Source organism: Peromyscus leucopus, chromosome 13 (assembly GCF_004664715.2).
Source record: "Peromyscus leucopus breed LL Stock chromosome 13, UCI_PerLeu_2.1, whole genome shotgun sequence".
Taxonomy (NCBI): domain Eukaryota; kingdom Metazoa; phylum Chordata; class Mammalia; order Rodentia; family Cricetidae; genus Peromyscus; species Peromyscus leucopus.
Genome location: NC_051074.1, coordinates 9288186 through 9316079, shown reverse-complemented (window position 1 = coordinate 9316079; position 27894 = coordinate 9288186). Strand labels below are relative to the sequence as shown.

The window sequence follows — 27894 nt, the reverse complement described above, 5'->3', positions numbered from 1 at the left end:
TAGGATTATGTGGTATACCTGTAATATGCTTTATATTGTAAAAGCAAAAAAACTGTTTCATTTTAACAGAGACATATGCTGGAGCATTGTCAGTTTTGGTTTGTGCAGGTATACCCATGATGGCCATAACGTCTAGCAAATGAGTGATTACAGAATCAGCTTTTTCAGAACTCAAAGCAGTTGCCCATTGTAATAATATATAAATATCGATGGTATGGCATACATATTTCAATTTTCCAAATTCTGCAAAGTGAAACACGTCCATCTGCTAGATTTCATTCCTCTGAGTACCCTTTGGGTTACATCCTGCTGGTAATGGCATTTGATTGTAGAAGGAACAAGTAAGACATTTCTTTACTATTTCTTTGGCTTGTTGCCAGGTTATGGGAAAATCCTTTCTTAAACCTTTACTATTGACAAGATGTTTTTTTATGAAATTCTGAGGCCTCCAGCACATTTTCTATCAATAATTTATCAATCTCATCATTGCCTTGTGCTAGAGGGCTGGCAGAGCAGCATAGGATCTAATGTGAGTTATATATTAAAGGATGACTCCTTTTCCTGATTGTATCTTGTAACTGAATAAATAGTGAAGTTAATCCTGAAGCATCAGGGATAAATTCTGCAGTCTCAATATGTAATACCACTCTTTCAGCATACTGAGAGTCAGTTACTATGTTGAGAGTTTCAGAAAAATCCATTAATACCAACAGAATAGCATACAATTCTGATTTTTGAACTGAATTATAAGGACTTTGAACCATTTTACTTAAATTTTCTGATTTGTAACCTGCCTTTCCTTATTTGATGGCATCTGTATAAAATGTAAGAACTCCAGATATGGGTTTTTGCTGTACAATTCGAGGCAAGATCCAATCAGCTCTCTTTATAATAAGATGAGAAATGTCTCCAAATAATCTTTGAAAGTCATTAAGAGTCTGTAATCTCTCCTAATTTGCATCTTTTGGGTCTAATTTTTTGTAGTTCTATTTTATATCCTAAATAATTAATATAATCTCCTCTTTGTATCTTTTCAGGAGCAATTGTAATCCCCAGCAAGGCAAAATTTTCTTTACTTCTTCAAACATTCTTTCTAAAGCATCTGCATTTGAGTCAGCTAGTAAATATAATCCATATAATGATAAATTATAGATTTAGGAAATTTTTATGTATCACTTCCAATGGCTTTGTACAAAATATTGGCACAGAGTTGGGCTATTCAACATTGCCTGTGGGAGGACCCTCCACTGAAATCTTTTTAACCGGTTGAGAATTACTGTAAGTAGGCACTGTGAAAGCAAATTTTTCTCTGTCTTTTTCTTGTAAGGGCATTGAAAAGAAACAGTCTTTTAAATCAATAATTATGAGAGGCCATCCTTTTGGGAACAGAGTAGGCAAAGGAATTCCAGCTTGTAGAGAGCCCATTGGCTGAATTACTTTGTTAATTGCTCTAAGGTCTGTTACCATTCTCCATTTACCAGATTTCTTTTTAATAACAAATACAGAAGAATTCCAAGGGCTGGTTGATTCTTCAATATGCTGAGCATTTAACTGTTCTTCTACCAGCTCTTCTAAAGCCCGGAGTTTCTCGGTTGTTAAAGGCCATTGCTGAACCTATACAGGCTTGTCTGTTAACCATTTTAAGGGTAGAGCTGTTGGTGTCTTGGAAGATCATCAGTTGTTGCCCTGTTCTTGTATAATATGGATGGCTGGTAACCACTCATTAGAATAATATCTTTTAATATTTCTCTCAGAAACATGTGCTAGTTTATGATTTGTTTCTGAGATTGGAGGGATGTTAATCTGAGTATTCCATTGTTGCAACAGGTCTCAACCCCACAGGTTCATACCTATGTTAGCCACATATGGTTTTAATTTTCCTCTGTCCTTCTGGACCTATTCGAGCCATCTTGCACTCTGTTTCACTTGAGATAATGTCCCAATTCCTAACAGTTGAACGTTTACCTCTTGAAGAGGCCAAGTTGGATGCCAAAATTCTGGTGCAATTATGGTAACATCAGCACCTGTGTCTACCAAACCAGACAACAAAACACATTTATTTTTATTGTTAATTTGGGTCTTTGTTCATTAATAGAACTTTGCCAAAAATTTTTCTTTATGTTTTTTTTTCCTGAATTTTCTATTCTCTCTGTTTCATCATCCCGAGCAACATGATTTATTCCAATAGGTATTTGGTTATTTAATTGCTCTAAGTAGGGGTTTCCTCTACAAATGAAGGAAAGGTTTGAACTGGATTTGCTGTGGTGGCCTGCCTGAGGCCCCTCTGGGAGTTTCTGGAAGACTGAGGCAAAGGATTACCTTGCCTGTCCCTTGTTGATCTACATTCGTTGGTCCAGTGTTTTCCCTTACCACATTTCTGCATACTCCAGAAGGAAGGGGCATTCTGTTGCTATTGTTCATTGAAGAAACATTGTTAGGAATGACCTGTTTACAGTCCCTTTCCAAATGTCCTTGCTTTCCACATCCAAAACATCTAACATTCCTCAAACCTTTTGAAATTGCTTCTCCTACCCACATATCATCTTGGTCATGAGACTCAACATTAACAGTGTCTCTAATCCAGCCTTCCAAGGGTGCAGATCTTGTATTTAATGGCCTGATTATTCTCTTACATGCTGCATTCGTGTTCTCAAAACCCAAAGATTCAATTATCTGACTAGCTTCTGAATCCAGGACCATTCTCTTTACTGCTGAAGCCAGTCTTTGTAAAAAAAAATCTATGAAAGATTCTTTTGGTCCCTGTATAACCTTTGTAAATGACTCAGTTTTCTTTCCTGGTTCCTCAACTCTGTCCCATGCATTCAAGGCTGCCATTCGACATAGAATTAAGGTTTGGGTATCATATAAACATTGTGTTTGTCCTGTAGCATATTGGCCTTCTCCAATAAGCTGATTCTGGAAGACTTCTATTCCTTTATCCCTCCATTGTTTTCCTATGTTTTTAGCCTCCTCCTTGAACCACATTTGCCACTGGAGCTTTTGTCCGGGTTCCAGAACAGCCTATGCCAGCTCCTGCCAGTCCTGTGGTATAATCCTATTATAAGTTGACCAGGTGTTTAACATTTGCTTTACATATGGGGAATGCATGCCATAAGATACTATTGCTTCCTTAGACCTTCGTAAATCTAACATTTCAATTGGAGTCCAAATATTTTGTGTATTCATTTGATCAGATAACTGCTGTACGGTTAACAGATAAATTAAGGGTGATTGTGTAAAAACAGGCTTTCTTTCGGTAACCTTATGATCCAATCTTGAAACAACTTCACTGTTAATTTCTTCTGTCTGAATTTGAATTTCTTCTATAATTCATTTTAACAGGTTTTTCTAAAATTTTTATCCTGGCACTTCAATTGACTATCTTTTTAAATAGTAAAATGAGGATAAGAAAAGTAACAAAGTGCATAATTCGATCAACATTAATCTTCTCATATAATTGTTCCATTGTCAGACTGCCTAAAATTAAAAACAAAGCCCAATTTTCTTCCAATGTACACATAAAACCCATTTTTTTAATGTGGAAAAAATTCTCTTTTAAATAATTTCCTTTAAAATATCTGATATCTTAATTGACTTACTAAGTCTGCATAGAACAGTAGAAATCCGAGAGAATTTCAAAAACAGCCACCTAGTGTCCGAGGTGTGAATCCAGAGAGAGAGGACGAGAGCAAGAAAGCATTAGCGACAAGTTCTTGGCTAAAAGCTTTAAATCCAGCCATGTATTCCCACTTGAGCCAGTCAAGCCTGGGCTCTGGCTTCATTAAGCTCTGACACACGTGTTTTGGCTTTACCAGCAGGGTCCCTGTTCGGCAGGGCAGGCCTGAGTTGTTTATAGCACTGGCTTTAAGCAAGTAGCCCCAGCAGCAAGTAACCACTTGGGGTCAGTCTGGCCTCAGACCTAAGCCAACCTGGGCCTGAGCTAGGGAGCCAGGCCACCCAGGCAGGAAACCAGACCTGCTGCCAGCCAAGCCAAGCCAAGCAGTGTTTAATGGAATCTTGCCACATGGGTGCCAAATATAGAAGTAACTGTCTTATTAAATAAGAAACACAGAGCCAATGCAAAGATGAAAGCCAAGAGGTCAGAGCTAAGAGCCTTACCCTTCACTCTGCAGCTATCCTCTTCAGCCAAGAGACCTACTTTCTGTGTGTTTGTCTTTATATAGACTTTCTGTTCTGCCTTCTCATTGGTTGTAAACCCAACCACATGACCTCGTCATCACTGCCCCTCTGTACAGACCTCCAGGTCTTCTATGGTTGGTATTGAGATTACAGGCGTGTCTCAATGCTGCTGTATCCTTGAACACACAGAGATCCACCTAGTTCTGCCTCCCAAGAGCTGGGATTAAAGGCGTGTGCCACCAATGCCCAGCTCTGCTATGGCTTGCTATTAGCTATGACCCCCAGGCAACTTTATTTATTAACATACAAATTAAATCATATTTTAGTACAAATAAAATATCACCATACCATTGACCAATGGGTCCTCATGAAATTTTCTATACAGCAACAGAGAGGATTGACAGCAGGCAGGGTGCAAGGATACCTGCAAGCTCCACATCTGACAGGGAACTGATGCCTAGGTATACAGAGAACTGATAACCTCAACAAGAAACCAAACAAGCCCATGAGTAAATGGGGAAGGAAATGAACAGACAGTTCTCAAAATGTTACACATGGCTGTGAACACATGGAAAAGTGTTCAATGTCACCAGCAATCACAGAAACACAAGAAGTGAGACTGGCCTTGCTTTTCCCTCAACCTCTTTCCATCTTAGGCATCTCTTTGAAAGCTGTCACCTACTCTGAGGAAGAGACTCCCTGCATAGTTAATCCTATCTCCAGATGCCTTCAGAAAGCAGCCCAAAGATGTGTTTCTTGATTAATTACAGATCCCACCAGGTTGACCATCATGCTTTGGGGCATGTAAAATATAAGCAGTGCACAGTCTCTAAAATTGGCTGGAAATCATCCAATGCACGTTTTTGTCTTTGTCCTAGCTCTGAAATCTGTGAATTGCACCTCATTTGGAAAAAGGCTGTGGATTATCTGGTCATCTTCAAATCCAATGTTGAAGATCCTTACAATAGGGATATGAACAGATTTGAGACACAAAGAGGAAGAAATGAACATAGGAAGAACAAGGCTTCCAAAGGCCCAGGGTCCAGAAGCCACCAGAGCTGGGGGAGGAAGAAAGAGACTCCTAATCCAGAAGACCATGGAGACTAAAGGAAGTTTGGGAAAGAGGGAAGACAAAAGTGAGGAGAACGATCCATAGGGAATAGGTGGTCCAAAAACCCTCCAGGGAGTTTTAAGATACATGAGTTGAGGAAAGCTGTCAGGAGAACTGAGATGTGGGGAAATGAGTCCTGAGAGCAGAAAGCCTGGTGGATCCTTCAGATCCTTCCCTAAAAGTGAGGTCCCGGGGCCCTTGGCATGAGTCACAATCTCCTGTGACATCCACTACCTATACTGCTTTATGGTTCCTGAGGGCTCAACTGAGCCATCTCTGTTTACCCATCCCCCTTCTTCTCCCACCTTGCTCCTGCACACAGGCCTGGGTTCCTGTTGAGGACCAGCCTGACTCTCAGCAACAGCACTTGCATAATTGTTGAGCCCATGGCCACAGGTGACACAGGGACCCTCGTTACAGTGCTCCTCCAGTAGGGAGTGTAGCAGCCAGCCAGGAAGGCGGTGCGGAGATAACCAATGAAGCCAAGATGCTCCACAGGTTGACAGGCATAGGCAGTAGCTGGGACAGCCTGCCCAGAGGCCCTGATCCAGCTCATTACCAGTGTGGGCAGCTTCATCAGCTGCAAGGGGTAATTGGGCCCAGGAGACACTGGGCTCCAGCTAAAAAGTCATAACTATTCCTCCCTACACTTGAGGAGCCCATGTCCTAAGAATCTGTCTGAAGCTCATCTGGTCACTCTGGCCAGCCTGGGAGTCACCAGCCAGGAAGAGGCCCCTCCTTGTTCCCAAAGTCTGTCCAAGTGAGGCTTCCGGAGCACCAGGTAGGATGAGTGCTTCTCAAGCCAGGATGGATCAAGCTGTGATTTTAGAATATGTTATAAATGTCCATCATAGAAGAGCCTCGTGTGCAGTGTGATTGAAACCCTATCATACGTGTCCACACTGAGGCTGGGGCAAGATTCATCTACAGCCACAGCACCCAGCATGAAGGCTCACAGTACTGTATCAAAGGGTCTTGCATCTGTAAGTGCTATGCTGAGTGCTCGGTCATCTATGCATATAGTGGTCGGTCATGCCTCAGTGAGTGTACATTGTTGGACACTGTGTGAGTGTACATTTATGAGTAGTGTGCTGAGTGTGTGTGGATGAGTAGTGTGCTTAGTCTGACATATACATGATCAAGATTTCTGTGCTAAGTGTATATGATGAGTCCTGTGTTGAGTAAGCATTGGCGGGTACTATGTTGAGTAAGCATTGATGGGTGCTGTGTTGAATCTGGATCTGTGAGAATTGTGCTGAGTGTGAGTGCATATTTGGGGGTCCCCACTGAATGCATAGTTTGGGGTACTGTGCTCTGTCCTCCCATCTAGCAGCACACAGTCTTAGCATCCTCACTGCACTGATCAGATCAGAATACATCTGCTCCCCCTCCCTGTAGCTAGTACCACCTACAGTGATGGGTAGCCACATCCTACCGGTGAGTACAGTCTGTGGGTATTTGCAGTCCTGGATAGGAATATGAGACAGCCTCCCCAGTCTATGGGCAATCTCAGTCTATAGGACAGTGTCAATGGACTACCACTGAGTACCTTATGTGTACTTCAAAGCCCTCTGTGGCCACTTAGCTGGGAACAAACACAGACACACACTGGACTGTGTCCAAGACCTGATGTTCAGATCTTAAAGGCAGTGGACATTACTGAACTGTCTTAAAGGAGCCTTCCTCATGTCCTAGAGGATGCTCAAACACACACTTGCATTTCCAGGGGAATTAGCTGTCTTAATAGCATCATAACCTTCCCCCTAATTGAACCTGTCTCTGGAAATTGATTTAGAAGTTTTCTTGCAGACAGCTGCCAGCTGATCCCTAGTCGGTGGGCTTATAGTGTCCCAACCTGCCCACCTTGGTAGGTGGTTCTTAGGGAGACTGAGCAACTTTTATGGAGCCTTCTTTGATGTCTATTCAGTTTGAGGACAGCCAGACCTTGTACTGAAACTCACTATCCAACCTGCAGGAAACTTGCAGCCTGCACCGTGGGTTCCTTTGGCACCTCCATGTCTGTGCCACACTGGAATGCATGTCCCTCCCGCTACCCTTGTACTCTCATTCTCCTTGTCTCAGAGCACTGAGCTTGCCTCCCCCAGAGCCCCTGCCCAACTCCATAGTTCTTCTAGGTCCCACAGCCTATCTGCTGCCCCCTTGTGCCCTCCTCAGGGTGCCCCGAAGTGAATCACTTCACAAATGGCAGCGCTCATCCTTGACTTCCCTTCATGTTCCCTTTGCTAGTTTCTTTAGCCCACACCTGCCAGCCTGTTCTCATGGATGCTGCTTAAAATCAGGGCACAAGGGTCACCACACAGTCCTGGATTCGCTCTAGTTTCCACCATCAGAACCAGGACAGGTCCTGTGGGTTAACCTGATTCTCACCCACCCACCTGCAACAGGAAGAACCAAGACCCAGAGATGGCACCTTCAGTAAGCCAAGCAAGACCCAGAGATGGCAGCAGCAGTTACCACAGAGGTCCTTTGGTGCACCCCATCCCACTGTGGCCCCAACTCCATCCTTGAATGTACTCACTTCACTCAATGCTCCTGGCCCCAGGCTATGGGACCACCTTCCCTGAATCTGAATGGGTGCTACACCCCATCTTCCCCTCTAGCTCTCTGTCCTGTGCCCCACATGTTTACAGTCATGGTCCTGGAGGGGACAGTTCATCTATTGTAAGACCAACAACTTTCTCCACTGCTGCTTCGGGGATTGCTCTAGACCTCCTCTGAGCTCAGTTTCCAGATGTTCAGTAGGCTGGTTTCCCAATCATTACTTTAGTCTGAAGCCAAGGAAACAGTGATGCTATTATCAACACATGGAATGTGTGTCAAGGAGTGTGAGCAAATATGACTGGTGTGTGTGTGTGTGTGTGTGTGTGTGTGTGTGTGTGTGTGTGTGTGTGTGGTATGTGTTCATGGTAATGTAGGGAGTTGGGAAGCAATCACCCTAGCAAGCTAACTTTGGAAATCTCACTCAGTCTCAGGAGCCCCTAGGGCCTAGGCCATTACCCTCATGCATTCTGGGAGGTATGGGGCATGATCCCAACCATACTCACCATAAAGTAGGAAGACCACACCTTCATCAATTCTCGCTAACACTTTCACGTTTGAAACATGGAGTAAAGTTTGAGGTAAGGCTCCTTCTACATCTATAAACAAGGTAGGGTGTATGGGTTCATCAGTAGAGTAGGAGGCATTGATCCCTCTACATATAGCACTGCAGATTGTGGCCACATGGGCAGCATAAACATCTTACATCCTGAGCCCCTCTCTTAGGCACGCCATCTCCATGTCCCCTCTTCATTCTGCACCCAAACACAAGTGCACACGTCTTGCCAATTTAAGACTGGTCAGAAGAATGAGTTCCTTTCCCTGCTGCTCACAGGAACCAGGAGTGCTGTCTGTCTTTCAGCTGAAGTTACTGGCTGGATCCCTTTATCCCTCAGCTGACATGTGGCCCTTCCTATTGGCCTGATGATCTTTTGCAGGTGCAGAAGGATGAGAGGGGAGAACATCACCAAGGTGAGCACGTTCATCCTGCTGGGCTTCCCCACAGCCCCTGAGCTGCAGTACCTGCTCTTCCTCCTCTTCCTGCTCGCCTACCTCTTTGTGCTGGTGGAGAACCTGGCCATCATCCTCACTGTCTGGAGCAGCGCCTCTCTCCACAGGCCCATGTACTACTTCCTGGGTTCCTTGTCTTTCCTAGAGATCTGGTATGTGTCAGACATCATCCCCAAGATGCTGGATGGCTTCCTCCTGCAGAGGAAACGCATCTCTTTCACTGGTTGCATGACTCAGCTCTATTTCTTCATCTCTCTGGTGTGCACAGAATGTGTACTCCTGGCTTCTATGGCCTATGACCGCTATGTGGCCATCTGCCATCCCCTGCGCTACCAAGTCATCATGACCACGGGGCTGTGTGTCCAGCTCGTGATCTTCTCTTTTGCAAGTGCATTCACAGTCTCTGTGATCAAGGTCTATTTTATCTCCAGTGCCACCTTCTGTGGCTCCAATGTCTTGAACCACTTCTTCTGCGACATCTCTCCCATCCTCAAGCTGGCCTGCACTGACTTCTCTACTGCAGAGCTGGTAGACTTCATCCTGGCCTTCATCATTCTGGTGTTCCCTCTCCTGGCCACCATTCTGTCCTATGGACACATCACCCTGGCTGTGCTTCGGATCCCTTCAGCCACAGGACGGTGGAGGGCCTTTTCCACCTGTGCCTCCCATCTCACTGTGGTCACCTTTTTCTATGTGGCCATGATTTTTATATATGTGCGGCCCCAGGCCATTGATACCCGGAGCTCCAACAAACTCATCTCTGCTGTGTACACTGTCCTCACACCCATCTTAAACCCCTTGATTTATTGCCTAAGAAACAAAGAATTTAAGGATGCTCTAAGAAGGACCCTGGGATTGGGTAACACTCCATAGTAGAACATTACATGTTCTAGAATCCAATTTGTGGTGAAAAAAGTCTCTTGTATAGCACCTAATGTTGTTTTAAAGTTTTTGTAAAATTTAGTACTAATATGGAGCTAGCTACAATAACAAACCTTCATCCAAATAGGTTTTTTTCACTGTAGGCTCAGGTAACTAGCTCCTAAGTAGATCGGGTATTAGAGTCCATCCCTAGTGAGCCTCTCTGCCTCAGAAGAACCACTGTGCTAGGTTCTAGGGCTAGAGAGTAATCTGGGTGTTTTGAAGGTTTTATGACTGTAGTCATGAAGCACTTACACTTTCAGGTTCTTTTTTGGCTCAGCATCATGTGTTTGGGTCTTTCTGCCTTAGCATTGATTAATGAGTTGTTGCTCAATAGTATTCACATATATATCGATGCAGGTTTGTGGCTTGCAGTATTGTGGATACTGTCTAAGATGTGTAATGCTGCTATTTGCAATCCAGGTAGTATTTTTGTAGCCATGCAGTTTGGTAAGCTACACAGAACTGTATCTAGGCTAGATCTAGTTACATACAGGAACCTGATGAAACACAAGGTATGTATGTGTATAGTGAGGTTTTGTAGAAACTGAAAAAAACAGTTTTTGAAACTGTATGTACCAGTTTTACTCCCATTAGCAGTATAGAAGAATCCCAGCGGTTCCATACCCTGTCTAAAGGTAGTGTTGCTCATATTTCAATTCACCCTTTCTTCTGGACTCCAAATTTATCCTTATGTGTTTTAAATCTGCCTCTTCCAATATCCCATTGTCCTACTTTCCTTCGCTGTTGCTATGATAAAATACTTTGAGGAAACATAGGTTTATCTGGCTCATAATTCCAGGTTACAGTCCATCACTGCAAAGAAGTCAAGGGGCAGGGACATACAGCAGCTAGCCACACCCACTGCCCAGAGCAGAGGGAGAGTGAGCACGTGTATGTTTGTATTCATCTCACCTTTCCCCATTTGTTTGTAGTTTTTTGATCCAAACCTAGGATATGACCACAGCTCAGCCTGATCTAGAGAACCCCTTATCAAGATTCCCATCCAACGTGATTCAACCTTGTGTCAAGTTAGCAATTGAAACTAACCATTCCATTCCTCAAGGGTGGCAATCCAATAGCTTGCATCTGTTAGTGGGCAGACACCCCATATGAAATGCTGACTGTCTTCCAGGAGTGACGAGTCTCACAAACCCCAACACGGTTTAGGACCTATGCCAGTACATTGAGAATCACCTCACCATTTGGTCTATAACCTGGATGATTGTCCTGTTCCCAAGCTTCCCAGAGTTGGCCTTTTAAGAAGAAAGCCTCAAGAGCTCAGGAATGGCCAATCATTGAGCACTCTGTGAAGCCATGCTTACACATCCTTTTCAGATATCAATTTTGTTTTGTTCCATATCAGGGCACATGTGCCACTTATTAAGTAGACCGTCCTTCCTGAGGAGGCTTGGAACAGTGTGGAAAACACTAGGGTTACATCTCATCAATGTCAGCACTGGCAGATGCAGCACAAAAACCTGCCTTGATGTTGATTGGTACATGTAAGCTTCGTCTTCATGGTGGCAAGGTATCACTGAGACCAAGGAGAGGATTTTGTCCACTTGGGGTTGTCTTGATGACAGTCCCACTGTACCTGAGAAGTCCTTTGTTTCCCTTACAGGTCCAAATGGCCGTGAATGTGTGTGGCCATTTGCTGGTTTGTCCTTAAGGAATATGACAGATGGGGCACAGGAAGCTCCTCTGCTGGGCTGGCTCGGGTCCTGAAAGGTTTCCCTTTGCTATTAACTTACTTGGGGCTTGAGCGTCTAGTCTGCCTGGCGGCCTCCTTCTGAGTCTCTGGCACAGGATTCACCAAGGGAATATGTGGCTCAAGACTGTCCAGTAGAATATCCCACAAAGCAAGACCATGGGCCTCTGCTTTGATCCTACACTTGCTGAGCCCACGGCTTCTCCATCATCAGGCAGTGGTAAGAGGCAGGGTCCAGTTGGCTGCTGTGTTTTAGACACAGACTCTTTAGATACTTTCCACTCATGATTTCTTTACACAGAGAAAATTTACACAACCTTCAGAACATAGGGACATAATACGTACACAAATCAAGTATTTAGTGATATAAAACATAAATAAATTTATTTTTTCAAAAGCCTTGGTATAGAAGAATTCCCCTGTTTATTAAAGATAGAAGTAGACTTGCATATTTAATCACAAGCTTATTTATTTTTACACAACGAATGAGATCTGGCTGAATATTTGATATTGAAGGACGCAGAGAATCTTCAACTTCTTCAGTTGATAGATATCTTTACTTTACACCTGTCAGTGTTGAGAATGAAGTTTCACATAAATGAGGAATACAAAATGGCAGAAGCACATTTAGCACCCTTCCATAAATTGTTGGAAATTCTTGGTCTCAAGACAAAATCAATTCAACAGTTTCTCATGAAACTCGAGTTGGCGACTCAAACAGCAATTTTATAGATACAACATTCTAACTCAATCCAATAGAAAGATGATACTGGTTTGATTCTCAGATGCTGAGGGGTGGTGGTAGGAATATATTAAAAGTTTTTGTGTTTCACAATTAAACCCTTACACGTCTAAAAGAGCAGGAAAGTGTGCTCTTGCAGTAAAAAAACGCTACAGTTCCTAACATACGGTGGTCTGGAGTCTGAGCCTGGCGTTTCAGGCGGAGTTCTTCAGTCTTATGTGGCATGAGGACACACATGGTATTCACATTGTGTTCAAAAGGAAGGCTGCAGTGAGGCTGCATGATTCAACCCAGGCCAGAGCTGTCAGCCACTCTGCTCACTGTCCCTTTAATTGGTGGTTAGTTCTTGTCATATATGTTATGTTCAGTAACCATTTAGTATTGCTAAATTATTCATGAAGTTTGTCTCATAGAGAACTTAGGAGAAATGGGAGAACTCCACAAGATAGTAGTCCAGCTGCCGAGAAACACTGGGTGTAGTCAGGGAGTGCATCAGCCAGATGCCCAGACGTGGGGGGGGGGCAACAAAGAAAGGCCATAGGCCCCACAGGCTGAAGGGCAGGGCCAGCCTGCTCCACAGGTCCTGATCCAGCTCATTACCAGTGTGGGCAGCTTCATCAGCTGCAAGGGGGTAATTGGGCCCAGGAGACACTGGGCTCCAGCTAAAAAGCCATAACTATTCCTCCCTACACTTGAGGAGCCCATGTCCTAAGAATCTGTCTGAAGCTCAACTGGTCATTCTGGCCAGCCTGGGAGTCACCAGTCAGGAAGAAGCCCCTCCTTGTTCCCAAAGTCTGTCCAAGTGAGGCTTCCAGAGCCCCCAGGTAGGATGAGTGCTTCTCAAGCCAGGATGGATCATGCTGTGATTTTAGAATATGTTATAAATGTGCATCATAGAAGAGCCTCGTGTGCAGTGTGATTGAAACCCCATCATACGTGTCCACACTGAGGCTGGGGCAAGATTCATCTACAGCCACAGCACCCAGCATGAAGGCTCACAGTACTGTATCAAAGGGTCTTGCATCTGTAAGTGCTATACTGAGTGCTCATCTTGGGATACTGCAATGAATGTATAATAATGGACACTGTGTGAGTATGCATGTATGAGTACTGTGCTGAGTGTGTGGATGAGTAGTGTGCTTAGTCTGACATATACATGATCAAGATCTGTGCTAAGTGTATATGCTGAGTCCTGTGTTGAGTAAGCATTAATGGGTACTATGTTGACTACGTATCGATGGGTGCTTTGTTGAGTATTGATCTATGAGAATTGTGCTGAGTGCATATTTGGAAGTCCATGTTGAATGTATAGTTTGGGGTACTATGCTATGTCTTCCCATCTAGCAGCACACAGTCTTAGTTAGCAACCTCACTGCACTGAGCTTCTAGCCCAGAAATCATCTGCTCCCCACCATGCCTAGGTCCTTGTCCACTGGTTTTACCATGTAGGAGGGTAGCCTCTGAGCTCATGACTGCAGGCTGACAGAGGACAGGACCCTCTCACAGACTCTTGGGGCACCTCCAGTCCACAGAAAGTGTCCTTTCCCCTCTTGGTTTCTTGCATGGACCTGAGTTGGAACTCTGTCCATGCAAGGACATTCTATTCTGTCTGAAGCACCTGGCAGACCCGGCTTGTGATGGGATAACCCCTGACTCCTCTTCAGAACCCATTTGGTCCTCCAGTCTCCATAAGAACCATGAAACCCAGTATGAAAATGTATTCTCAGTGGGGACCTCAGATTAGTGGGGACATGGGAGCCAATAGGTGACAGTCACACAAAGTGGATGCAACTGTGAGCAAGTGCCTGGGCCCACCCCTCATCCTGATAGCATACTATATTACCCAGACCATTGGCCTTGAGGGAGCTGAACAGAAAGTCCATGGTCTGTCAGGCTAAAATGATTCCAAAATAGAAAGTCTGTTTGAAGGAACACACAGCCATGGCCAAGGTACAGGTGAGGATGGGCATGCTGCTCTAAGGGGCTCAATTTGCAGATCAAGATTCTATCCACTCCATCATTAATTAGCTCATTCACAGAAATCAGTGGCCATGTCCCAATGATAAGCACAATCCGTGGGGCTCGCACCGTCCTGGAAACACAGCAATCCCAGGCAAAGCCAGTATGCCAATGGCTCCCTTAGGAGCTTCAAAACCATTTGTGGCCACTGAGCCAGGAAAGTCTGCTCTAGATGGTATCCAACACCAGATGTAGAGATTGCAATTGCAGGGTCATGACTAACTTAGCTTAAAGAGGTATGAGCTGGATGACATTCTGGAGGACATTGTAGGTGTTACTGAAGTCGATTCTCAGCATCGAATCATACACTAGCATTTTAATGGCATGAAAGTGCTATGTTACCCTGGGATAATCCACAGCTGTGGCAAGTTTGGGTTCTTACAGGACACCATCCTTGGCAGGAATTCCCATCCCAGGTGTAAACTTCTGTGCAATGTCTTTCCTAGATTTTTCTTTTCTCATCCCAGAACCTTTCTGTGGACTCCAGGCTTGCTAAGCCAACCTTACAGACAGCATCCAGCAGGCTATCCAACAAGCACTCACAGCACACTCCCCAGGCAGAGATGCTCCTAGACACGGGGCAGCCACAGACCTTCTCTACACTTCCTATCACTGCAATGTCCTGGGTATGCTAAACAATCAGCCTCACCTGACTCTCTTTCCCTCTCTCTTTGCTGCTGGGATCCAAGAGACTGCTAGAAGACCAGAGCCTGTGGCTTAAAATTTCAGACATTTAGTCTTTCAAAGTTTGGGGGACCAGATGTTCAAAATCAACTGCAGCAGGTTGTTCCCCCACCTGGCCTCTGGGGAGAATCCTCCCTGCCTCTCCTTGAGTCTGGTGGCTTGGGGGGATCCTCAGGCCTACAGCTGCATAGTTTCAACATCTGCCTGGGTTGTCATGTGGCCATCCCTTCCTAGATGTCTATTCTTTGCCGTCTTTCATAAAGTCATTGTCCTTGGATTTAAGGTCCACCAAAAAGGAGGTCAGAAATTAGTGAAATCTGAGTCTACCTTGTGACCATCATGTGCACACTATGATAGCCAATGAGAAGTAGAAGACCCCTTTTATACTGAAGTTCCCAAACCCCTTACTGGGGTTCCAATGGCACAACTTTCCCAGGAGATGCTGCTCCTTTCCAGCAGACGTGTAACCATTGATGTCAGCTGGACACCTAAGTATTTATTTACGCGTTGTTTTTTTCTTTTGCAAACCCAAATTCTCGGGCTAGAATTTCAGTGCCAGAGGAAGGACCCTGAAAACTGCTCCCCCAGACTTACTTTACCCATAAATCTCAAGCCTGCAGCTGGCCAGGCATCAACACTAGGGTAGTTTCAGCAGCCTGAGCAAGCAAGGGTCCACCACGCTAAGTCAGCCTTCAGATGTGGTGTCTGCCTCACCTTAAGCACTGCAGCATGGCTGGGCAGATACACAAGCCTTACCATGAGGTGCCAGGGGTCATTCATGGACAACTAAACAGGAGAGGCATGAACTGAGCAAGTGTGGGTATCAATGGGTGGTGGAGGAGAAAGCAGGAGAGCAGACCAGTCACTGGCCCAGAGGCCTGCAGACACAACGGGACAGGAAAGCTGCCAGCCTGCAGCTAAGGGGATGCAAGGACAGTGCTGTTGAGTAGCTCTATGATCAGCCCACACAGACAGCCTTCTGTCCTAGAGCTGGTGTGTGTCTAGGGTGTTTGTAGGAAAGAGGTCTGAGCTTCTGTTTGGTGCTACTCTGCTACCTACAAGAACTGCCTGTGGCTGTGGGGTCTGTCCAAGGCTCAGACCCATCCTCCTGAATGAACAGTGACCTTGGCTCTGGTTCCTCCGTGGTTGTGAGCTGGTGGGTGTTGGCTGCTCTATAACTCCATGCCCAGGATCCCTAGTTGAAAGGGCCATGGCTCCTGACATCCCTCTTGCCTGCCAGTTCTCCAGGATCCTGAGCAGCCTCCAGAGCCTCCCTCTGCTCTCTATTTCGCTTGGGGTCAGCTTGGTTGCCTGGCATCCAGCTCTTGTCTCAAAGCTTACTGTCTGAGCCGCAGGAATCTTGGAGACTTGTACCATGTCATCCTCTATGTCTGCTCACTGTCCACCCTGAGTAAGGCCTGCTCTGGAACCCTTGTCCAATTCTATCAGTGCTTCTGAGACCTGGGCCTATCTATCCCTGTCTCCATGAGTGGAATACTTTCTGCAAGTGGCAATACTCAGCCCTGGCTTTCTCTGTTTCCCTTTACTGTTGGAGCTGTAATGAGCCAGCATTTGCCTCATGGGTCCCCAGCTGCACCTCAGCTCTCTATCCCCACAGCTCTATCCTGCCCTACACCATGAGGCCTTTCTGCCTCAGTCTGGATGGGTTACTGTGCAATCTCTCTCTCCAACTCTCTAATCTTTGTGCTTCAGAGCTGCAGCTATGACCTGGCGGGTATTGTTCTTTATCTGCTGAGAGATTCTCTTCCCCCAAAGTGCTTCCAAGAACTTTCCTTGGATCTCCTATGGCCTCAGTTTTTCTATGTTCAAATTAAGTTGGCTTCCCACCCTGTATTCAAATTAAGCCAGCTTCCTTGTCTGTAGCCAGGAAAGACAGATGTCATCAACACGTGGAGTGTCAGGATGTGTGAGCAGATGTGAGTTCCTCCTAGTGTGTGTGTGGGGGGGGGAGTTGATCACACAGACCAAGGAGCTTTGGGGACCTCACTGAGTCACAGCAGCAGCCCAGGCCATTACACTCACACCTCCATCAAGGCAGGAGCATGGTCCTCTCTATTGTCTTGCTTCCAGACTAAGGAACAGGCCCTGTATATATTCACCCCTGCAGGATAGCACACACAGCCCTACCTACAGCAGCTTGCTTTCTCAGCAGTAAACGTTTATGATAAAAAGCAAAGCAGAGCAAACACCAGCTTTGGCACCTCTGATTCAAGGGGAAAGTATACAAAATAAGCATTATTGTGCTTGCCATGATTGAACAGGGGTGGATGCTGATGGTGGCTGGAGAAACCAATGCAGGCCCTTCTTAGAATATAGAACCCAAATCCAGCAGCACAGAAAAGAAACCCATTCTGAACCCCAGCTACTCTCCTGATGGGCCATGTAGGCTTCCTATATCCTAAACATCTATCCTCAGCAGTCCCTTTCTTGCCTGTCTCTTCATTATGCACCCAAACACAAGTGCACAAGTCTTGCCAATTTAAGACTGGTCAGAAGAATGAGTTCCTTTCCCTGCTGCTCACAGGAACCAGGAGTGCTGTCTGTCTTTCAGCTGAAGTTTCTGGTGGGCTCCCTGTTCTCCCCTCGGTGACACATGGCCCTTCCTATTGGCCTGATGATATTTTGCAGGTGCAGAAGGATGAGAGGGGAGAACATCACCAAGGTGAGCACGTTCATCCTGCTAGGCTTCCCCACAGCCCCTGAGCTGCAGTACCTGCTCTTCCTCCTCTTCCTGCTTGCCTACCTCTTTGTGCTGGTGGAGAACCTGGCCATCATCCTCACTGTCTGGAGCAGCGCCTCTCTCCACAAGCCCATGTACTACTTCCTGGGTTCCTTGTCTTTCCTAGAGATCTGGTATGTGTCAGACATCATCCCCAAGATGCTGGACGGCTTCCTCCTACAGAGGAAACGCATCTCTTTCGCTGGTTGCATGACTCAGCTCTATTTCTTCAGCTCCCTGGTGTGCACAGAGTGTGTACTCCTGGCTTCCATGGCCTATGACCGCTATGTGGCCATCTGCCATCCCCTGCGCTACCAAGTCATCATGACCACAGGATTGTGTGTCCAGCTCGTGATCTTCTCTTTTGCTAGTGGCTTCACCATCTCTATGATCAAGGTCTACTTTATCTCCAGTGCCACCTTCTGTGGCTCCAATGTCTTGAACCACTTCTTCTGTGACATCTCCCCCATCCTCAAGCTGGCCTGCACTGACTTCTCTACTGCAGAGCTGGTGGACTTTATCCTGGCCTTCATCATTCTGGTGTTCCCTCTCCTGGCCACCATTCTGTCCTATGGACACATCACCCTGGCTGTGCTTCGGATCCCTTCAGCCACAGGACGGTGGAGGGCCTTCTCCACCTGTGCCTCTCACCTCACTGTGGTCACCTTCTTCTACATGGCCATGATCTTCATGTATGTGCGGCCCCAGGCCATCGATTCCCGGAGCTCCAACAAGCTCATTTCTGCTGTGTACACTGTCCTCACACCCATGATGAATCCTCTGATCTACTGTCTGAGGAACACTGAATTTAAGGATGCTCTGAGAAGGTCCCTGAGACTGGGTAATACGCCTCAGTAGATATTAAGTATTCTCAAGTGTAATTCAAATAAAACCTCACATCACCTAATTCTATTTAATATTTTAATGAAATTTAGCAAACCTGTAAAACCACCTACTGAGCCTTTGTGTTTTCTGAGTGCGGATTCAGGGAACATCCCCCAGGTAGATCAGGCATCAAAGACTACTCCTAGCCACCCTCTCTGCCTCAAGAGAACCACTGTGCTGGTTTCTATTGCCAGAGAGTAACCTGGTATTTTGACTTTCATTAATGTAATCATGAAGTACTTACACTTTCATATTCTGCTTTGTCTCAGTAATGTGTCTGGTTGTCTCCCTGTCTTTGCATGTAGCAATGATTCATGCACTGTTGCTTAGTAACATTCACACGTGTATCAGCATGTAGTCCTGTGTTTTGCTATTGGCTGACAGTATTATGGATACTGTCTAGGATGTGTAATACTACTATACACAATCCAGATAATATTTTATTGGTATCCATTCAGTTTAGTGAGCTACACAGAGCTGTATCTAGGTTAGACATAGGTACACATAGGCTGTATGTGTCTGTAACTGCTGAAACACAAGGTATGTGTATGGCCAAGTTTAGTAGAAACTTTTCAAAGCTTTATGTACCAGTCTTACTCCAATTAGCAGTATAGGGGACTTCCAGAGGTTCCAACTCCTGGCCAACATGTAGGATTGTGCATATGTTTCAATTCAGTCTTTCTTCCGGGCTCCAAAGGTATCCCTCTGTGACTTAAATTTGCATTTTCTAAATGCAAATGGCATTCTGCAGATACTGACACTGTCTCGCTGTCCATTTGGATATGGCCTCTCTGGTGAGCTGTCCACATCTTCTGCCCATTTTCATACCGGTCCTTTCCTTACAGGGCTTCCTACATCATCTGGATCTGAGCTCCCTGTCAGATCTGAGCCCTTGGATGCAAAAATCATCCAGTTCATTTTATGCTCTGCCCTCATGGGTCTTACAATGAGGAAAAGTTCTTCATTTCCATGTCTCATGTATATAATTCCCCTTATAGAGATTTTACATATAAAAAAATGTTTGCTTCCCCTAAGTTCATGAAAATGTTCTCCTGTGACATTCTAGAAGCTTTGTTTTTGTTTAATGTTTAAATTGGTAATCCATCTGAAACTGAAACCATTTTCCTTAAGGACCTGAAATTGGCCTAGCACTCACCCATTGTTTGAAAGGTTACACTCTTCCCTAGGTAGTGTCACCCTTTAATAAAACAAATCGCTTTCAGCAGTTACAGACACATACAGCTGAAAACAGGGCTTTCTGTGCTTTGGACTCCAGCCTGCTCTTTTTGGCTACATGGTTTTGGGAGCCAGACCCACTCAAGACTTTCTCAGAGGCTCTGATGAGAGGACAAAAGGGAACATTAGTTCTGCGCCCTTGTACAGGAGTAGACTTTGCAAGGATGGTCTGGGGCTCAAGCCAGTGCCTCGAAGGAGTCAAGGTTGTGGTTTCTGGGGACCTGACTCTTCTCCCTGGGCTGGGGTTATCAGTCCTAAAGCAGCTGTGTCTGAAGGATCATGTGTTTTCTTGCTAACATGGTCTGATTTAGCTGTCAACCTTGGCCATATCCTCCCCCAACCCACCCACTGCAAATAGTTTATAAGATGCTGTGTTTCTTAATAAGCTTGCTTGAAATAAGTCATCAGCTTATGCAAGAATCCAGCTTTTATTTTATCTATCTTCCACCTGCCCCCATCTCCTGGCACTTCTCCCTCAAGACCCAGTCACTGAAGAAGGACCTGGTTCAGGTCAACCAGTCTCCTCCTGCACCAGTAGTACAGGGTTTTTGGAATGTGGCCTTTCGTGTACCGTGAGGTCTATGAGCATGTCCTCCATTCATGTGCTTCTAGTCTAGCTTGTCTTGGTTTCTCTTGGGTCTTCCTGGAAAGAGTTACACTTCTTAGAATCTGCTTGTCAGCCTAAACAAAAGAAAAGCTTGCAGGTTTCTATTCGTGGGATTGTGCTGAATCTACAGATTAATATGAAGACAATGTTATCATCACAATTTTGAGATTTTAGTAAGAAAATGAGCACCTGTCTTCTGTCACAATTTTAGTTTCCCGGCACTACCTTGTAGCTTTGGTTAGCAGTTCTTTCCAGTGCTTGAATTTCTAAAAATTACAACTCAAAAAAGCATCTCTTAAGTTTAAATTGTAAAATTCTGTTAGTTTATTACACTGTGCACAATGTAATTTCAAGCTTTCTTTTGGAGATAATGGAAGATTTACATAAAATAGCAAAGAAATACACCAGGTGGTCAGTCCCATGTGTCCCTTGCCTCGTCTTTCCACTAGTGTCATCTTGCATGACTAAGGTACAGTTTGGTGACAGGACATGGACTAGGGCACACCCTACAGCACTTGCTCAAGTCCCATCAGTTACGTAGATTCCTATGTCACAGCATATGCTTGTTTGTGATGACTGTGGACACAGTGTAGTCGGGGCAGAGCACTTCTGTCACCAGAAAACATCAATGCTACTGACCTGCAGCCCCCCCCCCCCATGCTGTGGCCTCTAGAAGCCCCTGAGTTTTTCTTCCTGTCACTTGATTTCAACACATAATATATAATATAAATGAAACCACACTGCTTGACCTTTGGAGTGTGCCACTATGCCAGATCCTGGATTGTTTCCAATGTGAATTCAAGGAAGCTACTTATATATTGAAGACACAGGTCTGTTGTCAAATACATGGCTTGTAAATATTTTCTCTACTGTAGTTTTCCTTCTCGTCCTCTTTTTTTTTTTTTTTTTTGTTTTTCGAGACAGGGTTTCTCTGTGTAGCTTTGCGCCTTTCCTGGGACTCACTTGGTAGCCCAGGCTGGCCTCGAACTCACAGAGATCCGCCTGGCTCTGCCTCCCGAGTGCTGGGATTAAAGGCGTGCGCCACCAACGCCCGGCCCTTCTCGTCCTCTTAAGGTCTCGTGCAGCAGACATTTCTGGGTTTGATAAAGTCTAGTTAACCTGTTTCCTTTTTTGAACTACCATGATACTCTCCAGTTGCATTCTTTCCCACCAAAAAAATTTCAAGATTCTTTATGGCTGAACAAAACTTCATTTGTCTGTCCAGCACATTTTTTTTCATTCCTCTGATGCTGGACACAGGTTGGCTCCATAACTTAGCTATTGTGAGCAGTGTTGCAATAATCGTTGAGGTGCAAGTATTTTTATGGCAAGTTGACTTGGAATTTTTGGGTAAGCACCTAGGTGTGGTATAGCTTAGCCATATGCACTAATTCTACTTTTTTAAAAAGAATCTCCATACAGGCTAGCTGAGCATATACATTATCACCAGCAGTATATATATATAGATATAGATATTTTTGTCCACATCCTCACCAGAATTTGTGGTTATTCATTTTCTTTATGACTGTCATTATGCTTGGGTGAAGTGGAATATCAATGTACTTTTACTTTCATTTCTTTGATCACTAATGATGTCTTTAAATTTTTCATATGTTTATTGGTCACCAGTGTTTCATCATTTGAGAATTACCTGCTCACTTCACAGGCCTATTTATTAACTGGGCTGTTTGGTGTTTGGTGAGTTCTTTGTATATTTTAGACATCAATCCTACAGATATGTAGCAAGCAAAGCTTTTCTTCCATTTTGTAGGCTATCACTTCTCTGAGTTGTTTCTCTTGATGTGCAGATTTTAGTTTCATGAACTCACTGTTTTCTGTTTGTGTCCTCTGCTTTTCTTCCAGCTTCCAATGCATACCTTGTATTTATTTTTAAAAGAATTCCATCTTTATTTGCTTTTGTTTGGGATTGTCATTTTTGCAGTATTGTTAATGGTATATCTAGGAGTTACAGTATGCAGACAAGCTTACAACAGTCTGCTGTAGGGCTGATTCATTACTCTGCTCACTGGACCAAACATTACTTCCATTTAGGTTCTTCTAGCCCCTCCCCTTCTTACTCTTTTTACTTATTCTAAGTATTTCCTGTATATACATGAAGCACTACACTAAACATGTTACAGTTCTGTTTCAACCACCAAATGTGATTTAAAAACTCATTCACTGAGGAATAAATTATGAAGCTTCCGTTCTCCATTCTCTCATTCTGACTTTCTGCTGGAGTCCCTAGCCTTCTGCTGTTATTTGAAAGCTTCCCTCATCCAACTATTCTAAAGAAAAGTCTTGCTGGAAATGAAAGCGGCCACTCAGGTAGACTTATTCTTCTTCGAATAGCTGTGGAGTTCCTCCAACAGCTTCAGGAGATCCTCCACCCCCATCAAGAAACCCTCTGGTCACAAGCATCCACGGAAAATAAAATGGGTGGGTAAACTTCCTAGGCCATTTTGTTGAAGTCTATATTATGTTGAAAATAAGGCGAGACAAAAAGAATCCCTGACTAAAAATCATAGACCACTGTCCTGAACAAGTGAAGGATTCCTTTTTAAAAGTTCAAGTACAACTTATTATTATAAGAATGACATATATAATCAAATGGGGGTAGGAGTAATCCAGGGATTCAAATCTCATTGAATAGTCAAAACTTACAAATATCTCACAACAGTTAACTCACAATAAAAACTGTCAGCAAACTCAGGGCAGATGACTGACGCCAGCTTAAGTAGCATCATTAAGACCTGCAAGTTAATGGCATACACAGCTTTTCATTATGCCACCAACAGAAGCTGTCAAACACAGAGAGAGACCTTATCTTAGGAGGTGAGGCAGTGCCTTTCCTTGAGGGTGAGCAGGGACTGACACCTAGCGCACTGGAGGGGAGTTGTGGAATGGGATGATCAGGATGCAGGAGGAGAGGGTTCCCACTCTCATTCTTATATATACAGGAAACAGCACTGGGCTGTCTAGAAATGCGGAAATGCAGAGCACGTTTTGTGTCTCCTACATGGAGGTGGTCTACGCCCAGCCCGGGACTGGCCCACTGTTTGGGGGATCCTCCCCCTAACAGCACTTTCCTGGCTTCCTCAGACTCTTCTTCCTTAGCCTCAGAGGGTCTTGGAGCTGAAGACGTTTCCAGGAGGCAGCCGTGGAAGTGAGGCAGGGAGGTCTGCCCTGGAGACCACGGTGGTTCCAGACCTGAGGCCACCTCAGCTCTCAGCACTACAAGAGCGCAGACCCGGGTCGTGCGCGGGTCTCACCCCCAGAGCCCAGGCGGGTGGCAGGTCCTCCTCTCTGAACCCAGGGCGGGGAGTGGGTGCCGCCCACAGAACCAAGGAAGTGGATCCTCTCCTCAGAGGTCCGGCGTGGCGCCGGGAGCCAGGTTCTCACCCCAGAATCTGGGGAGCGAGCGGGTCCACCCCACAGAATACCCGGACCGAGGGGGTCACATTTTCGGCACACCCCTCAAGGCATCTACGAGAACCCTAGCTCCAAGGGAGCAGCCTCCATGCAATCCACAAGGCGCAGCATCTCGTCCTTAGCCGCCACACACGTAGTTCTACAGCCTAGGGTCCAGCCGCGTTGCTCGTTCAAAGGAGCTAACCCCTTCCTCAAAGTGTCGGTCTAGGATCAAGCACCGCGCCTCCCCTAGAGCCCCACCCGGTCCCCTGCCCTCTGCGGGAAAATTTTTTTCTCCCGACAGGCGCCGCGAACAGCTCGGCTGTGACGTCATGACAGCGCGCCGCAGACAGACTAGGACCCCGTCGCGCTCGCGTCCCTCTGGTCCTTGAGCGGCCGGGACGGCGGAGCAATGGCCTTGAGGCTGCTGAGACTTGTCCCAGCGTCGGCGTCCGCGTGCGGCCTCGCGGCCGGAGCCCAGCGCGTGGTGAGCGGCGGGCGGCTAGTCTTGCTTGGGTCCCGGCTTGTCGGCTCCGAGCCTCGACGCCCGGCATTGTTGATCTGACCTTCGAGCCGCAAGCTCCCGAGGCCCCGCCGCAGCTCCGGCTGCAGCGTTGCGGCGGGACCCGCTCTCCTGGCTGCACTTAGGGAACCGGGATGCCGGAGCCCTGGAGTCTGGGCCCGCTTGCTCATCCGTTCAGTGATTGATGAAGCTGCTTTGTCAAGCGCCCTGTAGACGCTGGAGTGATGTGTTGTGTAACAGAGACATTTGGGGTAGATTTGGGAGGATTAGGACCTTCCTAAGGTGTGTGCAGGATGGTGGCTGAGACTAGGTGCCGAGCGGGCCGTGGCTGGAACTACATAGGTGTTAAATTGTAAAGGGATTGACCTCAGACTAAGGATTTTTATTTTGAAGAGAAGAGTGGTGTATGTGTGTGAGAGAGGTGTGAATGTGAGCCAGAGAGAGAAATGGGGTGTGCATGAATGTGAGCCGGAATTAGCACTGTCAGCCTAAGCCGCATTAGGACCACACTTACCAACTGGAGCACGGAGCATATTCACAGTGCACTTTTGCTTTGACCTTGACTCTTAGAGGCTGCATTCATTTCTTTGGCCCTTCATCAGTCCTTCGGTGAGGTTGTTTCACATGTGTATGTTGGAAGTTCAGTCACGTTCTGTGTTCTGTCCTAAGTTTTGTGTGCATTGAGTTCATTCCTCAATGAACTCATTCCGCTGTGCAGTTCTGTGGTTTTGCACACTGGGCAATGACATATCTCTGCCTTTATAGTACCACACGGAGTAGTTCACAGCTTAAAAAAAATTCATTGTGCTTAATATTCATTTGTTTTCCACCCCCTAGACTGACAGCCACTGCTCTTTTGATGATTTCTGTCATTTTTGCCTTTTCTAGACTTATGTAGTCAGTCACGCATATTGCCTGTCACACCGATCGATGTTTACAATTACTTTTACAGTGGGGCTGGAGAGATAGATCAGCAGTTAAGGGTACTCGTTGCTGTTATAACACACACGCACACGCACACACAATCTAAGTAATAAATCTTAAGCCAGATGTCATGGTGTACACCTTTAATTCCAGCATGAGACAAGTAGATCAATGAGATCTAGGGCAGCCTGATCTACAGAGGAGTTCCAGGCCTGCCAGAAAGAAAAAAGGTTTGCTCATGTCTTTATGGCTTGTTTAGTCATTCCTTTTAATTTCTGGGTAATGCTCCATAGTTTGGATATATTATCACTTGTCTGTTTACCTATTGAACACCATTTTGGTAGTTTTCCCCTTCAAGGCAGTGATGAAAAAAAAAAAAGCTGCCTTAAGTATGCATGCAAATTTCTTGTGGGAATGTGTTTCCTACAACTGGGTGATGTGGTTGCTGGGTCATTAGTGAGGCAGTAGTTTTATAACCATCTGTCTTCCACTGACTGTCCCATTGCACTGCTCAGCAGTGCGGAGCATCCTGCCGCACGCTGTCTTGCTGGTGTTGGTGCTGGCGGTCATTTTGAATTTGTGGGCATCCTGTGAGCACACACAGTGCATCTCCTGGTTCTCATGGGAGCATCTTGGGTGCTTACTTGCCACCCACATTATCTTTTGTGGGATCAGTTTACTTCTCATTTTAAAAATTTTTCTGCCCTTTGAGTTGTTCACCTTTTTAACTGTGTATCCCCACTCTTCCCTGCTTGGTGATCTTTTTTTGGGGGGTGGGGGAGAGTGGGTTCCTTCAGTTTGGTGCATAGACTGGGAGACTGCTGATGAGGATGTCTCTTGCCTTATGGATGTAAGAATGACCTTAGCATTGGTGCAGCCGTAGAGGGAGATGATGCTTCTTCTGCAGAGCCTGGGAGTTTGGCTTTCTGTGGGTGATTATGGAGTAGAAGGAAGGCAAAGATAATGCTTGTATTTGCTGTCTTGTTTGTTGGATCCTGGACAGTTCCCACTGTAAAGGGCATCATACTTGGGGGTTAGAGTATGGAAACTCTACTTTGGTTTAAGTCTTCTAGCTTTCTCATGCTTAGTGTGCACTCAGTGGTGGGTAACTAGGTAACTGAAAACCGAAGCTTAGATCAGAGAGGTGCTTTTATTCTGTCAGGTCTTCCTCCCCTCTGCCATCTGTCCATCTAATCCACCCACCCAGTTTTTATTAACACAGCAAGCATCCTTGCTTCAGGCCCTGTTCTATGACCTAGGGAGGTAAACAGTCAACTCTCAGAGAGCTTACATTGAGGAAAAGGGGAGTCAGCTCATCAAACAAGAGGGACCTCCTCATATTTTACCTAATAGTTGCTAATGCTTGCAGTAACCACGGTGGTGATGTGATGTGTTTTTCAGGAACAGATTCACACCAGTGTGCAGTGCCAGCTGAAGTATGGGCATTTGGCCTACGTTCTTGGTGATAAGGTATCCAAAAAATTGAATGACTACAGCCGAGTGATAACGGTAGATGGGAACCTATGCTCTGGGAAAAGCAAGCTCGCAAAGGAGATCGCAGAGAGCCTAGGTATGGACAGCATACAGAATGGCCCTGGCTTATCAGGCATGTGACTGCTTATCCTACCTAGAATTGGGTTGACTGTTGACTGAGTAAATTTAGGCCTAAGGTAGATCTTTTACATTTGTCAGTTGCTCGTTGAATATATGCCTGTAATCTGTCTCATGCTTGAGAGGCTGAGGCAGGAAGACTGGCATGCAATCGAGGCAAGCTTGGGCTATACAGTGAGTACTAGGCCACCAGAGCTTCATAGGAAGACCCCCATCTCAAAAAGACTGAATTGTGAATTTAAAAAGCCATGGCAATTACCAACTGGAATTGAATTTCACCTGGAGTGCAACAGAGTGCCTGCCTGAGCTGCTTTGCCAGAGGAGCTGTCGCTGCATTTGTTTGCACATGGGATGATGGGGAGATATCTGGGTGCAGCCCTCTGCTCACTTGCCTCTTGCTGGTGGCGGACAGCCGCAGTGGGGGGAGGGTTGGAAGGGGCTGTGATGTGCTGCTTGGTTACGGGAAACGGTGAAGTGTGCTCTTTAGCTGTTGTCCACGGCACCTCACGTGCTTCTTGAGCATGTAAAGAAGTGTGCACAAAAGGTGTCTTCCCTTGGGTTCTGATGCCCAGCCCTGGCAATAGCATTCACATTGTCTTTGTGTTTTTGTCCAGCCACATACTTACAGTCCCAGTGATCAACCCATGCTTCATCTGAGTGTCCTCTCCTTAGGCATGAAGCACTTTCCGGAAGCAGGGATACAGTACTCAAGCAGCACCACAGGAGATGGAAGGCCCCTGGACATTGAGTTCAGCGCAGCTGTAGCTTAGAGAAGTTTTATGATGACCCGAAAAGCAACGACGGCAACAGCTACCGCCTGCAGTCCTGGCTGTACGCCAGCCGCCTCCTGCAGTACGCAGACGCCCTGGAGCACCTCTTGAGCACAGGTCAGGCTGGGTCCTGGGTCAGGCTGGTGGCCTGTTCTGAGTAGAGGTTTTCTGAAAAAGTATTCTAGGCACGTTCTGTGTTTCCAGTAAGATCATAAATCCTTGAAGTCCTTGTGATCTAGGCTCCCAGCAGCACAGCCTTATCCCTGCTGTCCACAGCAGGGAGAGGTAC

The 27894-nt window shown here is 45.7% G+C and overlaps 3 protein-coding genes across 3 annotated transcripts in view; all 3 read left to right on the top strand.

Annotated features, from left to right (window-relative positions):
- The first annotated feature begins 8758 nt into the window (after nt 1–8758).
- Nucleotides 8759–9694, top strand: LOC114700666 (olfactory receptor 6B2). The gene has a single exon (XM_028880338.1). The coding sequence runs from the start codon at nt 8759–8761 to the stop codon at nt 9692–9694; it is 936 nt and encodes a 311-aa protein (XP_028736171.1).
- A 7863-nt stretch (nt 9695–17557) lies between these two features.
- Nucleotides 17558–18496, top strand: LOC114700667 (olfactory receptor 6B2-like). The gene has a single exon (XM_028880339.1). It carries the CDS (start codon nt 17558–17560, stop codon nt 18494–18496), a length of 939 nt encoding a protein of 312 aa, XP_028736172.1.
- A 5677-nt stretch (nt 18497–24173) lies between these two features.
- Nucleotides 24174–27894, top strand: part of Ndufa10 (NADH:ubiquinone oxidoreductase subunit A10) — a 39453-nt gene continuing 35732 nt past the window's right edge. The window contains 4 exon segments of the mRNA XM_028880345.2: nt 24174–24264; nt 26626–26794; nt 27508–27588; nt 27591–27722. Of these exon segments, the coding sequence (XP_028736178.1) occupies nt 24190–24264; nt 26626–26794; nt 27508–27588; nt 27591–27722 (457 nt within the window). The 5' untranslated portion in view covers nt 24174–24189.

What these genes read in the sequence shown, in the direction of transcription:
- LOC114700666 (XM_028880338.1), top strand. Translation starts at nt 8,759, where the DNA reads ATGAGAGGGGAGAACATCACCAAGGTGAGCACGTTCATCCTGCTGGGC.
- LOC114700667 (XM_028880339.1), top strand. Translation starts at nt 17,558, where the DNA reads ATGAGAGGGGAGAACATCACCAAGGTGAGCACGTTCATCCTGCTAGGC.